Genomic DNA, 15,401 nt, shown 5'->3' with positions numbered 1-15,401 from the left:
ACCATCTGGTTGGCCATAGAATCAGCATGCACACCCCCTACCTGGCGCGCCACTGTCGATGAAATCTGGTTGGCAGTCTACCAAGGGGTATACCCACGATAGTAGATGAATCGGTGGAGGTGCGCATAATAGAAACCGGATGGTGACACAAGGCGCAGAGACAACGATTTAGACAGGTTCGGGTCGTCTGATCGACGTAATACCCTACGTCCTGTGTCTTTGTTGGATTGTATTAAATATAAGATGAATTTAAGGGGGATCCCTACCCGCCTTATATAGCCGAGGGTAGGATTACAAGTCGGTTTAGACCTAGATCTATTCGGTTATATGGTAAGTATTTACAAGTAATACGATATCTATCATATCCGAAAATATCTTCCTTCATAGCCAAGATGTCTTCTTATTGCCTTGCGGTGCACGCCGACTAGAACTGGGCACCGTAGGCCTTGATCTTATGGGCTGGACCTCCCCTAACGGTGCGGCTCATGTCCATTGTCATGGGTATCTGGGGTTATACACCCCACACTAGTGAAGCTGTTTTTTTTTTCATGAGCAATTTTCTAGATGAAGCTGAGCAATTTTGGAAAAACTGTTTGGCAAAACAGTTTTACCAATAACTTCATGCATGCATGTGAGAGAGAAATGAGGGAGATAGATGTGAAAAAACTACTTTTTTTAGCTTCACCTTTCTCCGTTCTTTTGTGAGAGTATACAAAAATGAGCTTCAGCCCATGTGCTGTTTTGAAAAAGTGTGTTTGGTAAAAAACAAGAGCTCATAATAACTCATGAAGTTGTTTGATGAAACTGTGTCACATAGGCCCGGTATATATACCCAGGATGGATGCATGAAAACTGGTTATTCTGGCCTGTAGCGCCGAGGCATACAATCCGCTCAAACTTTTTTAATAAGTATTTTGCCATTAATATAATGTTCCTCCAAATGGGTTACTTGACAACAATGCTAACTGCACGTGTCGATTGTTCCGGAACCAATTAAAATTGTGTACCATTATATGTTTCTTATTACAAGTAGATAGATGCATCATGCATTATATTTTATACTCCGTGGTGAACAGGTGAACAACGTCAGCAAGATCAGGAGGGCAGCTAGCAGCTGGATCGCCCTGTGGACGCTTTTGCAATCAATCGGATCGACTAATCCATAAGAGTAAGACACATATCCAATACGAGTAAGACACATATCCAATACGAGCACGAGCAGTGTCTTATTATGGCTCCGTTCGTATTCGTCTTCTTTTTTCAACCTAAATAATATTTTTCTATCACAACAATTCAACCGAAATCATGTTTTTCAACTAAATTCAGCAAAACGAACATAACCTATATCTATTAATTACCTACTCCATAGAATTGACAGATACACGATTACTGACACTACTATCGCCGAGGCTGTCAGCTACGACGAGCAACTGATTATCTCTATCTCTTCTCTGTCTCTAAAACATCTAAAACTATTCCGTCCACCCGGCAACCTGGTGTCGCTTGCTCCCAGCCCCGCCCGGCAATTCGGCACGCGCCATCGCTCTCAGACCCCGCCCGGCACTTCCGCACGCGCCCTCGCTCTTTCGCACGCGCGATCGCTGTACGCAATCTCCTCCTCCAATCACGCTCCCTTCAAATCGCAAGATCGCCTCCTCCAATGACGCAATCGCTGGTCACGCCCGCGCAGTCTCCCTTCCCCGCAACTCCTCCCCGCAAAAGAAAAAAAATCACAGTCAATCACGCACGCGTTGTCTCCACGCCGCCGAACGCGCCACCGCCTGCACGACCTGTCCTGCCGTCACTGCCTGATCCCACCAGCAGGACGTCGTCTGCCCGATCCCGCGCACCCTTGGCGCTCTGCGATCCTCTTTTCCCCTACCCGGCTTTCATCGATGAATCAAATCCTTGCCCAGATCATGTTTCCATCTCTGCCTGCAGATTCCATGGCCCGCCGCAAGCCGCAATCAACTCCGACTCTCGTCCATGACCACGCCGACGTCGCTCCTGCCCCTCACGGCCTCAACTTCCGCTGCCTGCTTCCAGTTTCACGCCAACAGCTCTCCTGCTCCACGCGGACATCACGTCCATGACGCTCCTGGTCCACCCCGACGTCCAAGGCGACGGCCCCGGACATCAAGGAACTCGGCATCAAGGTTTGAACCATCTCGACGATGATCTTTCTTCTCTTCCCGACTACTGCCTGTTTCAGTTTCATTGCCTGTTGCAACTGCTCGGGGGACGCTCTCATGGTGTTTGATGAAATGTCTCTTGAGCCATTGCAACGTTATTGGATAGCACTAGCCAGCGCAAAATTTTCCAAAGGGTCTCCCTCCAGTTTAGTTGGGAGAGATGGCCGACCATTCCTGGTGATTCGATCCCTGATTGCACTGGCCCGTTGATGTTGGGGAAAAAATGATCCTGCTTGCACTAGCACGTTTTTTCTATCTAATTGACTGTTTTTTCCAATGTTTTCCTAAACGGTAAACGGTAGACAGTCGGCGAGGTCTCGTGTAGCATTTAGACCGTGTACACGGCGTGTACACGGTTTTACACGGATTACTCGTTTTTACTTTATTTGTAAAAATAACTATAATAACCTGTGTATATATTCCTATAACATAGATAATATAGAATTACACAACAACGGTTAGTCCAATAATATAGAATTAAGAACCTAAGTGCTAGACCTAATAGCCTAAGTGCCTAATAAAATACTTCCTCCATCCCAAAATAAGTGCACATCTCGCTTATCGAGGAGTCAAACTCTTTTAAGTTTGACTAAGTATGTAAAAAGTAATATTAATATTTGTATATTCAAATAATTTTATTATGAAAGTATATTCCACAACTAATCTAATGGTACTTATTACACATCATAAACATTGGTAATATTTTAAAAATAATTTATTTTTAAAATATTACCCAGTGTTCGCCTACACGGCCGTGTAGATTGATTACACGGCCGTTTTTTACCGTTTACACGGCGATCCCGTGTAACCTACCGTTTATGGCCTAAACTGCACGTTCGGCTACCGAGTAGCGATTACACGTCGAGTAATCGGTCTACACGGCCGTGTAGGCGAACACTGGTTTTTTCTCATGAAACTTTCCTAATCAATGAAGTAGGTTTTGTTCTTCGGATGTCTAGGAAATTAGACTAATAATGCAAGTGACAAAAAATTTTGTCAATTTGTTTGGGTCCTGATCCTTTCACTAACCTGTTGTCAGGATTTGTTCAGACCACAGCTTAAACTCTGAAGAAACGAGGTGAAGAGCCCTGCAGCTGTACATTTTCAATGTGCGCCTACTTCAAATTGCCTAGACAAGAATCCCCATCGGTAATGATTTAGCAGTCCTTATATTGACAGATTCCTAACTTGCTCGAAATTTCCAGCTTGCATTTCCTATCACAGTTCATAATTTCAGTTTTCAGTCATTTGCGCAGTTACTTTCTGCTTGATGTTTTTGGGTAATATATGAAGCTGAGTGACTGTTAGTATGCACAACAATTTATATATAATCAGCCTTAATATATCATATTTTCTTTGTTATTGTTCTCGCTACTTCCTCCATTACAATTATAGATCATTGCTAAAGCATGGGATGCATTGCGATTGTAGAGTCTCGACAAATACTCCTACTGAATATAGGTTTCAACAAAGACATACTTAATGAAAAGTCGTTGGCATCTAAAACTATTTAAGCCTAAAGTTTGTTTCTTATAGGGGAAAATCACTAATTTATTTAAATCAGTTTATGTCAGTTCTTCTTTCTATGAAATGAATCTCTTTGTGGCCAATTTCAATATCATATCAAATCTTTAGTTTCTCAGCCATCACAGTCCTACAATGCCGGTCTGTTCCCTGGGTCGTCCGATTCTTCCATCCACGGCCTTTGGCTTTCTACAGTAATACAGTGCCCCGTGCCCCTAGGGCCCTTCGATGCACGCCGATAGTCCATCTCGCACCTCCGTTCCAGGGCACGAGGCCTCCTTATCCACACGGCCTGCTCCTCCTCCATCGCCGCCGCCTCCGCACGACCTGCTCGCACTCCCTTCCTCCTTTGGATGGGTCCGCCCGCCGCCAGTGCAGGAGCCATCCCCATCGCTGCCTCCGCCTTCCCCTCCTCCCCGTACCTGCTGCAGCAAACGCGGATGTCATCCCCATCGCCGCATCCGGCCTCCCTCCTCTCCGCACGTGCCATGTTTGAGGTACTGGAGGTTTCATTACTGTTTCACTGATGAAATGGATGGAGTTCACCTTACTATGGTAATATCCATCCATCTTTCAGCTTGAATTGGTGATTTTTGTTACCATTGTATGTGTATTGATATCTTCTAGATCATTATTTGGTCATTCCGAATGTAAAGTTTTTGCATCATCATTGTATGAATATACCATTGGTCCATTCACCAGCAAGAATCAATTTCATTGTACATGCCAAGGATAACCAATATCTGGTCCAGTGATATCAAAATTTATTTTGCACAAGACTTGTGCTAATTTCTCTTGAATGTGACAAACTGATTTCGCAGTGTTTTACTACTGAGCATTGAACATGTATGAAGCTAAAATTGTGAGATGTGATCCATATATTTGTAGAGTTTTTGGCAGTAAGATTTGCATAGCTGTTGGCTTTGAAGTTACTGGTAACTGATTTAGCTTGAGGTGCCTATCACTAATCCAAACTCACCATCCTCCATCCTATCGTAAATTTTGCAGTGTGATTCATCAGAACCTAATTCATGTGATTCGGTTTGCAATTGTGGGCTGATGATGATGGCCTTTGGTTATTTTAATAAGAAGGCTGTGCGTTGACAGTGAGGAGTACCCTTACATTGGGACTATTGGTAAATGTTCATTTGATTCTGGCTCTGATGAATCACAGGGTCATCAGCTCAGAATTGCGATAGGGATTCAAACCACAGGAGCTAATAGCACCGTGTCTAGAACCGGTGCTCTAGAAACATGACACCGCAGGGAGGGTAGGGACAAGGTAGATGCGATAAGCGCCGCCTCAAGGCAAGGATGGTGGAACAGGAGTGAAGGAGCGAGCATTGCATGCAAAGCCGAGTCGCGTTGTTCCAAATAGGAGGGGTGGCGAGGGATCTAGAGCTTTGTGTCCGAGTGCCACCACAATTTGATCGTAATGCCAAAATCAAATTTGTAATCCATTGCTGTGATTGCACCTTTATTGAAGCAAGTTTTATGTGATCTGGAGTGGTCTTACAAACCTTTTGGACTATCTATTGTTTTGCAATGATAAATTATTTTAGGGGAAAAGCAATCTGTTTCTGTTATTTAAAACTAAAAGAACAATAAGTTACAAGAAGTGGTAGAATAGATAATTGTGACAAACTAGGTTGTTTCAATTTCATGTCAAAACTTAAATTATATTTTAATTGTCCATCCTTCATGAAGACTCATGTAATATTTGTTCCAAACATCACGATTGCAATATCTTTTTTGGTTAATAGTATAACAAACGCTAATACATATTATCATGGTATTGGCTCTGTTCGGCTTACCCCATATTCGACTTGTTCGGCATCTTTTTTTCAGCCAGAACAGTGTTTTCTCTCACAACAATTCAGTCGGAACAGCATTTTTCAATCAATTTTAGTTAAGTTTCAGATCAGCGAACAGGGCCATTATGTTTTTCCGTTGCAATGCACGTATACGTAGTAATATAATATAATGGGCTCGCCGATCGGATCCGGGGCTGCTGCTGCCGCTGCCGCTGGCCTGTTTGTGCTACGCCGGTCGCCCCCTGCACGGTGCATGCCCATGGGCCATGGTGCACGAGCACGACTGCGCAGAGACGCAGACGGCAGACCAAATGGCAACATATTGGCATCTGCATGCTGCAGCGCGTGGCGCACGCGCATCTTTTTGTATTGTTTTATTTTATTAAAAATGTCTCTGCTTAGAGGATGACCTCTTGAACAGTAATAGCAGAGCTAAATGAGGCTATAGCCGTTAATTTTGTATACGAACGTGCATTGCTGCTGTCCACGTCCACCTACAGCTGCGCGTGCGCGGGATCATGGCTGGGCCTGGGCCGCTAGCTGCATGCGGCCGTAGCCGCTCGGAAGGAGGACTGAGTGGAGCAGCCCACGGGAACGGCCCACCTGGCTTTTATCATGTCAGCGGCTACCGGAATCGCACTGCAGCGTGTGGTGCCTGAGCTGGGAACCGAAGCATACATGCATCGAATATTCTCTCTAGATGCCGCATCATCCCGTGCGGAGAAATCCTCACCGAACGACGCCGTCCGGGACGGAGCATCTCGTTCGCCCCCCCCACCCCCCACCCCCCCTCTCGGCGACTCGGCTCGCGGGAACCCACCGGAGCTGCACGGACTGCTATCGCCGGCGCCTGGCCGTTCTCTCATGGCGACGCCTCCGCAGGTGATCGACCGACCCCTCCTCGTCACCCCTCTCTCTAGTTTCTAGGGTTACGTTGTGTGCTGCTTGATTGGAATTGGATGAATCAGAGGCCAACAAGGCCTCAAGTTCTCCTAGGGGATTCATTCCGAACTTAACATATGCTGATTGGTTGGATTACTCTTCTGATTTTTCATGTGTTGCATCAGTGCGGATGTCATTCAGTCCTTGTTAATAGAGGATTATATTCTCTCTCTTTTTTTTAAACCAAAACTTATATAGTGTTTGCATTCCCTTGGACATTCTAGATGGAGGACAGGCAGATTAGACGGAAAAAAAATTGTACTCATCAGCGCTGCTACTTTTTAGCTGCTTGTATGGTGGTTTTGTTTTTTTCGGTCTAGGTTAAGAAGACAAAGACATCGCATTGCTTAATGGTCCATTTGAGGAAAGCAATAAGAATAGGATTGACTATCTAAGCACAAGAATTGGGAGGAAAGGAATAATAATAGGATTGACTATCTAAACACAAGAATTTACGAGGATAATACAACCTTGCACCAAAATGACAAGGCTTAAGAGATGTCCTTTCTTTCAGTTTTGTCAAGTTTTACCCAAACGCTCTTTGTTCCATGATGCTATCCATGTAATATTGAGGAATAAGTAGCCATCTTCTTGAATACAGTCTGACACAACCTAAGAAATAAGCTAGTTGGGACTATTCATTAGGTCAGGTGAGACGGGTAGCATATATTTCAAACTAGTCCTGCATGCCATTGGTGAACTAAGCAATGCGCTTATTTGGACACCTTTTTTGGATTCCCCAGCCAAAATTGCAGGGGACCCAAGATGAGATCCATATTTTAAGGCATGACAATCCAAATTGTCCTCAACATATGTGGTCAAAATTTTGTAATATATTGACCATATAGGATTGTATTGGAGCAATTGATGGGACAGATATAAGAGCATATATTAGTAAGTCTTCTTTTGTCGTAGGAAGTCATTTGCATCCCAAAAAATGTGTTGGCAGATGTAGATCTTGATGTTCATTCTACCAGAGGACAATTGGACACCAAAGCCACAGAGGACAGCACGAGAACAAGCAAATAACCATAGGTTAATGATAGAAAAGAGACAAATGTTTGCTGACAGAATGTGGGCAGATCGTTAAAATCACCGTGACAATTAATATGTAGTGCTTTATGTAATAGTGAACTAGTAATGACATGGACCTTGTCCTGCTTGTTTTCTTTATGTGATGTACTACTGATGTTGTGAACAAATCTTCAGTATTGTCATTGCAATAGCCGTTCCTTCGGATATTAATTAATGTGTGTGCTTTTCTCTTATTTACTGCATCCCTGCATTTTTTTCCTATTGAGTCTTTATAACAATTTATCTTGGTGTTCATTGTCATATTTTTTACAACTTCACAGGAGATGGACCTAGAGCAACATGGGGACAACATGCCTGGCAAGGGTGGAGCTGGACAGGTCTATTGGTCCAACGCAATGTCTAGTTTTGTACTCAAATATTTGGCTGACCTAGTTGCGAGTGGAACTAAAACCACGAGTGGCTTCAAGCAAGCTCATCTTAACAGTTGTGCCAGAGCTTTGTATGAGAAGCTGGGTGTCCAGCGCACCGGTGGACAAGTTGGTAACCATCTTAGGAAGTGGAAAAGGATTTATGCAAAGATTGAGAAGCTGAAGAACTTGAATGGAGCTGTTTGGGATGAACATAATTGCATAATCAGTCTTGATGCAGAGCATTACAATAATCATATTAAGGCAAGTAATCAGCATCTTCTTATGGTTTGATTGTTGCAATTTTAGGTGCAACATATATTATTCCTACCATGATCTGGGTTTTGACTTGTAGGACCACCGTGAAGATGCCAACTACTTGAACATTCCGATTGAGCACTATCATGAGATGGCCACTATATGTGGCAAAAATTTGGCAGCTGCATATGCTAAAGGATCAAATGAGCCACTTGGTGTTGAAGTGACTGAAACATATAATGCACCAACTGTGGCTGAAACCGGTGCATATGCTAACGGATCAAATGAGCCACTTGGTGTTGAAGTGACTGAAACGGATAGTGAACCAATTATGACTGAAACAGATTATGCACCAATTGTGACTGAAACAGATAATGCACCAACTGTGACTGAAACAGATAATGCACCAACTGTGACTGGAACAGATAATGCACCAAAACCCACGTCTAGTGAGCCAAGTGAACAAATTGTTGCTCATGATGGAACACACTCAGGCAATAATGGTGCAGAGTCCTCAGGTACTAAACAGCCACCATCAAAGAAGCAGAGGATATATACTGATGATGACTTGGTTGTGTTAATGAGTCGGACCCTTGGCGAACTTGCTTCGTCTATAAAAAAGCTTTCTGAACAACCTGACCTTCCTGTTCCAAAGGGGTTGTATGAAGAGCTAAAGAGCATCCCAGGGTTTGATGAGGCACATCTTGAGCACTACTATGCTTATCTGTGTGAGAATCCTCCACTTGCAAGGGCATTTTATGCACTGCCTCAACTTTCTAGCAAAGTTATATGGGTGGCTAGGTACATCAAGAATCACAGGTCCGAACTAATGTAGGTACTCTGATGATGTCGTGGTATTTTGGTGTAATCACTAGGGATGGGAAAAAAAAACTTTGTGCGATGTGATGGTCTGGTAGTATGGAGGGTGGGTAGTGTGACTCTAATCTGTATGGAACAACCTGGTAGTGTGACTCTAATCTGTAGGGACCTATTAATATAACATAATGTAGATCAATGGTGAATTGTCTTGCTTAATTTTATTCTTTAATATCTATTGTTGTTGTTTTCAAACAGTATTTCCCCAAATGTGTGGATGGACCTATACAACCAACCAAACATGATTTTGTACCAACTCATACCATACCATACAGCCATCCAAACAAAAATCATGTATCTCTATAACATCTCACCCCAGATTTGTCCCGTCCATCCTCTTCTCAACCAGGATGCCATCCTCTTTGGTTCTTTCCATCCAGGATGGTCCATCCCATTCACCTCCATACACCTAACCAATACTGCTCGTTGTTCAAAGAACACTGTTCGTATTTCGCAACACATGTTCATCTTTCACTTTGTCCAACACTGTTTATCTTTCACTTCGTCCAACACTGCATGTATTTCGCAACACACGTTCATCTTTCATTTCATCCGTCCCCAAGGTGTGTTCAGGATTCAAACACTGATCAGGTAGCCTCGAAACCGCGTCTGACACATGTTCATCCTTCACTTCCTCTGTCTCCAGGGTGCATTAAGGATTCAGACACTGATCAGGTAGCTTCAAAACCGCGTTTCCAAGCGGGCATTCTTTCACTTGTTGCTCGTGCTGTCGTGCACAACGGGGAGCTCGGAGATGAATGACGTGTGTGCTCATGACAGGCGGACTCATCTGCCGATTCTCCCTTGCTGTTGCTGGTTTCATTTCCTGTTGATCTGTCCATTCAGGAGTAGTTCATTTCAGCCTTTAGACAGTAAGGTGTCAAGGTGGCGCTTTGTTCATCGTGGACAGAGATGACCTCCCCATTGACGTTAACGATTCATGGAGTTGCCCAGATGCGTACTGAAAACAACACGGAATTTCAGGTTGGAGTGGGGTGGGTCGGTGTTCCAAAACTTTCAAATACCTGACCATTGCCTATGCTATGCTCGTACTACTTGTTCTTATCCACTCTGTTTAGCAACGAAATTGCAGCAGCAAAATCCGAGAAAAGCCAAAGAAGTTCGCTACACGATATACCAAGCACCACGCCACGCAATACTGCAGACTAAAAACAAGCTGCGCAAGAAAAGCTTTGGGGGGAAAAATCGTAGAGCCAGTGAGTAGGGCGCCAGACCACCATTTCTGAAAAAAAAAAATCCTGAACGAGCAAAGGTAGCAAGTTTCAAGGTGCTGATCAACAGGCCTGTGGCTTGGATCAATATGAATCGATTCTCGCCCGTTTCCCCACATGAATCTCTCTAGCCATTAGCCTCTCTCATTTCTCCACGTGAATCTCCATCCAGCTATTACCTAGCTCTAGCTGTAGGAAAGATGCTCATTTCACTACGTTCATCATCCATGATCCATCCATTCATCTGCGGGCGCAACTGAAGTCTGAACCTAATCTGAACTTCACTTTCTGATAACATCGCTAAAATTGATGCAGCATTCTCAACCTGTCCACATAACATACTGGAGGACTTACACAGATTCACATCAGATAGGGCTACAACATTTCCAGACTCGCGGGTAGAAGGATACATCATTTCCAAACCCGTTTGGCGAAGTACCAGTACCAATTTTATAGCTTTTGCTGACACCAAGTCTACGAGTCCACTCTTGACACACATTGATGTACAGAGCGCATTGGATGCCATTCCGCAAACAAGCAGCACAATGCCACAATCCAAAAGTAGAAATTACATAAGGTTAGTACCTTGATGTGGATACATATAGAAAGAAAAAAAAACTATCTATGCCACATCTGATCTCAGAGAACACCATCAACTAAACTATGGCTTTACCTTTCAACTCCAGCATCATAAATTAACACGGTTTCTGTTTGATTTCATCCATGTTCTTGCTGACAGAAGCTCAAAGGCACACAATAGCACATACTTGGCACATCCGAAGTAGGTGCAGATTGGTGCATAAAAGGCATCCAGAAACTTCTCCACATCAGTAGTTACAGCATCCTGCCAAAGGAAATAAGAAGATTTAAGTAGCAGGCCAGAAGTTTAATTTCACTGGGGGGGTGGGGGGTGGGGGTGGGGGGGGGGGGGGGGGGGGGGGGGGGGGGGGGGGTACTGCTTGCTAAAAACTCCACATCAAACATAATGACTACTTACGTTGTTGGAACAATTGTTGACCCACTAAATCCAATAAGCAAAATGGAAGCATAGCATACATCCATTCTTGCTTTTGTTTGGCTTATGCCATGCATATGTTTGCGAGTTAACATAGCAATGAACAATAATGAAGTAAACTTAACAAAATTTAAACATAAAAACTATAACATCAACTTGGGACAATACTGAGGAGGCTCCAAAGTTTGCTAGGACCCATGAAGTAACTGATTAACCCTATATTCAGGTGGGCCCTTTCTAACCTTCTCTTCCATTGGCAGAGAAAATTTCCTATCACTATGACACAAAACAGGAGGTTTCAGAGAAAAATCTAATGAAGTTTGGTGAGTGACATTCAACATGCAATGAGAACTAAATCATGGGGCAAAAGCGTTTCTCAAATTGATCAGGAAAATCTCCAGAAAGTAGTTAATCACTTAATTACAACATAATTGTGTGGCCTAATGGAACAACCAGACCATACTGAATATCCACATGATGGAAAGAGATGAAAAAACTATATCCTTTCGAAAGTTGAACGATTCCATCTATCTACCCTTACACGCGAATTTGAATTTCAGAAGCTTCAAGTGTCTTTAATATTTTCCCTGTTCCTTAACTGGGTAAATTTGAGATAGGTGTATGGCAATCCTTGAAGGGTCGTGATATAGAGAATAATATTTTGTAGCAAACTAGCCAAGTGTGACAGTCCAACCCAACAGAATAATCCAAACACAGCCACATGCTTCTGTAGCAAACTAGCAACTATCAATGGATTTGGGGAAGTAATTAAACTTAGTCCGCTACACCTGTTTGCTTCTTGATGAATGCGAGGTCACTCTTTTACCACAAGAAAAAAAATAATCATTTTGAATTATAGAGTACATCTCCAAGAAACTGCATGATGACCTATCCATTGGTCACTACGGGACTACTGGCTAGGGCACCCAAGAGTTTGCTATCATTCTGTTGGGCTGAGAGGTATAATGGTGCATTCTCAAAGCTTGGAAGGCTTTCAGAAGAGGACTCAGAATGATGAAGTGCCATTGCATAGTGGTAGCCAATCAAGACATGTTGGATGTGTAAAATGAGTAAGCAGAATACTATACATAGCAGTCATAGACTCATAGTCAGTACAGCGTCGGAACCGGGAACAGACTAATACGAGTAACCAACATGAATTTGTAGTAATCTATACTATGCAAAACTAACTATGGAACAAAGTCAAATCGCCAAGAAAGGCAAAGACCCCTGTTGGCTAAACAAGGTTGATTTGTGGTGAGATCACAACAAATACACGCACTCACAGCATTTGAATATTGCAAGGTCAATGAGCAGGGTTATTTGCACAAAGCTACCAATGAAGCAATAGAAACTGTCATAAGGAGCCAGTGTTTTGAGGATTTGTGCAAACTAGCTGGTCATGTCTTTTAGTTTTGCACACCAGGTCCTTCCATCTTCTGTGCTTTGTGTCGCTATATGGCCTTTACAATAAGCTTCAGTCCCGCCATACAGCGGCTGATGTGTGGGAAAAAAATTTAGGACACACCAAATAGCACTTGGAATAACATGGGTGCAGGGTGGCCAGCCCAACAAAAAAAAGGACACCCTAATATGATCCTGGATGCCCAAAACTTAGTTCACCTGAATGAACTAAAACATACATTTGCGTACTTCTAAGATACAACAGAAGCTACAGTTAAATAGGCGCACATAAATTCAACCAAGATATTTCGACTCATGCTGTTTACAAAAATGTGTAGAGGTGACCCGGTTGTATTCATTTCAGTATTTCACAATTATGCAATAATACTAAAATTTAATCTACCGAACAGACAACTATTGGATTTCAGTTTAAATTGAGGTGTACCTCTCACATCTGAAGCTTCCAAACTGCCATCTCCCCATAGATTAGAATGAATTCATCTCAAGGCTGTAGGTCCTCCGCTTGAGAAGCATCCTCACTGCTGTCCTATACGGCTCCTCGAATGCATCCAACACCCAAGCTGCACCAGCAGCCCCATTCCAAACTGTCTCCCCTGTTCCTTCCTCACTTGGCTTGATCGCCACCAGTGTTGCGCCATTCAGCACCAACCCCCCAGGCAGCTCAATACATGGTGCGTACCACAACCACATGCTAAGCTCTGGCATGAGAGTCCGGTGTGAGTCCCTAGATGTTGATACTTGGTTTCACCCTCAGCTCCTGCAGTTGGCACTTGTCCATGGTGAGCACTCCCTGGCCATCAGCATCTGTCAGGTCCAAGCTCTCGAGCATCCTGTGATCAGCAATGATCGGCTGCAGCAAGTAATGCCTCGCGGCAGCTGCAATCAATGAGCTGATTGTCCAAACCACCCGCAGCTTAAACCCCCCGTTTGTGTAGAACGACTCAGGGATGCTTCCTGAATCGTCACATTCATCAGGTTCGGTGCGCCCACCGTCACCAGAGGGAGCGGTGCTAGCGCTATCTGAGCCAGCGGAGGAGGGCGAGGCCGAGGCCGAGGATGCTCCAAGGATGACGCAGCTGCCCAGTGTGGACCCGAAGTCAGCCTTCCACTTGAGCATCACACCGTCGTCCATGCCGAGCTCGCCCGCCGGGAGCTCGATGCGAAGGTGGCGGAGCTCCTTGAAGGAGCGGAGCACCTCCGAGGGCGAGTGGTGGGACACGTCCCCAGGAGGCAGTGGCGAGGAGGAGGAGGACGACGACGATGGCAAGGAAGCGGAGGATGCCGGAAAGCCGGAGGCGGAGGTTGGCGGGGGAGAGGGATCTGACCGAGCGCCTGGATGGGCTTCACGATGCCGCCGAGCACGATGCGCGCGATCTGTGAGAAGACCCCGCGGGGCGCGCACGGACGCCGTAGGAGAGGACGGCGTCGACGGGGAGGACGACGAGGAGGGGGGCTCGTCGGGGATGACGCAGTCGACGCGGACGAGGACGGAGTCGACGAGGGGCACGAGCTCGTGGAAGCGGCGGGAGACGAGGGAGCAGCGGCCGAGCGCCTTGACGTCGCCGATGCGGTTGAAGATGACGAGGAGGAGCGCGTCGGGGAGGCGGTCGAAGTGGTCGTCGCCGGCGGCCCCCGAGAGCCAGCGTTCGTCGCCGCCGAGGTCGCACCGCCAGCGGCGGGATCCCGCGGGATCTTCGGACATCGGCGGCGGCGAGGCGGACCGGATCTGGAGGGGGAGGCAGGCAGGCAGGCGTGGGAGACGTGGGCACGCGACGAGGAGCGTAGAGAGAGAAACAGGAGAGAGAAGGAGGAGAGGTGGTGGGCTCGCACTCTCTTGTTTTTCTCGTTTGGGAAGGGAAAGATGCGGGAAGACCCCTCGACCTTCCTAAAATTACGTCTAAGTAATGAGAAAACTTAACATTCACCCTTTCGCATGATGGTTTCAGCCAGTCCCAAATCAGCAAGCCAACAGTATTTTTCTTTCACAATAAACCAACATCAACCAGCCCAAACCAAGCCCAGAAAACCAAGCAGCGAACAGACCGATTAATGGTCAGCTACATGGTTCAAATTGCCAACGCCCCAACGACTAGGACCAGCAATTTCTTCATGTGAAAATGTACCAAATTTATATCATGACTTTTCACTTAAAAGGGAAAAATGAAGTAACTAATAATCTCTCTGTGAAACACCTAGCATCGATGACAAATAACACTAGGATTCAGTTTAAAGAAAAACAAAATCGATTCAACATTTTTTTTACCTAGCAATAACCAGCCTTTGTTTTTGGAACTGCAAGTAAAATTGAGCTAACCAACATCAAAATAATGGGAGTAAAAGCACCAAGAGGCTCTATTGTTTCATATTTCATTTTAGGTTCATAAACTTTCAAAATAATTATCTGGATTCTCTAATTTTCCAAGTGGTTCGATCAAGGTATTAATTTAGGTCCATGATTGGATCTGGAATAAACTATTACTGTAAAGTTGAAGAATCAGACAATCACTTTAAGAGTCCATGAACCAAGATGAGAATGAAAAAAAAAACGACACAACGGACGGATTTCACTTAAAATAAAAGAAAAATAGGAGGAAGTAATTGCGTCAGTAGTATAGGGTTTTTACTAGAACGAAGACAAGAAAGTCAATAATCAATTGCTACTGAGTGGCTATCTAATCAAA

At 44.6% G+C, this 15,401-nt stretch overlaps 1 protein-coding gene and 1 pseudogene across 5 annotated transcripts; one reads left to right on the top strand and one right to left on the bottom strand.

Annotated features, from left to right (window-relative positions):
- The first annotated feature begins 1,517 nt into the window (after positions 1-1,517).
- Positions 1,518-9,187, top strand: LOC136517573 (uncharacterized). 5 transcript variants are annotated; one of them, XM_066511177.1, is made up of 4 exons: positions 1,519-2,156; positions 3,243-3,341; positions 7,828-8,178; positions 8,270-9,187. In XM_066511177.1, the coding sequence occupies exons 2-4, from the start codon at positions 3,300-3,302 to the stop codon at positions 9,005-9,007; spliced, it is 1,131 nt and encodes a 376-aa protein (XP_066367274.1). In that variant the 5' UTR covers positions 1,519-2,156; positions 3,243-3,299; the 3' UTR covers positions 9,008-9,187. The 5 variants fall into 5 exon arrangements, 4 of the variants coding, with proteins under 4 accessions (XP_066367274.1, XP_066367272.1, XP_066367273.1 ...); XM_066511175.1 differs by having other exon boundaries at positions 3,232-3,341; XM_066511176.1 differs by having other exon boundaries at positions 1,519-2,369.
- Positions 9,188-10,712: 1,525 nt separating this feature from the next.
- Positions 10,713-14,551, bottom strand: LOC136517572 (F-box protein At5g46170-like; annotated as a pseudogene).
- Between the last annotated feature and the right edge of the window lie 850 nt (positions 14,552-15,401).

The sequence above is a fragment of the Miscanthus floridulus genome, chromosome 17 (assembly GCF_019320115.1).
Source record: "Miscanthus floridulus cultivar M001 chromosome 17, ASM1932011v1, whole genome shotgun sequence".
NCBI lineage: Eukaryota > Viridiplantae > Streptophyta > Magnoliopsida > Poales > Poaceae > Miscanthus > Miscanthus floridulus.
The sequence above is the reverse complement of the archived record's forward strand: the minus strand, read 5'-3'. Positions and strand labels throughout refer to the sequence as shown.

What these genes read in the sequence shown, in the direction of transcription:
- LOC136517573 (XM_066511177.1), top strand. Translation starts at nt 3,300, where the DNA reads ATGTGCGCCTACTTCAAATTGCCTAGACAAGAATCCCCATCG. An exon ending in CTAGACAAGAATCCCCATCG is followed by an intron (nt 3,342 to 7,827) that starts GTAATGATTTAG and finishes ACAACTTCACAG; the next exon opens with GAGATGGACCTAGAGCAACA. An exon ending in ATTACAATAATCATATTAAG is followed by an intron (nt 8,179 to 8,269) that starts GCAAGTAATCAG and finishes TTTGACTTGTAG; the next exon opens with GACCACCGTGAAGATGCCAA.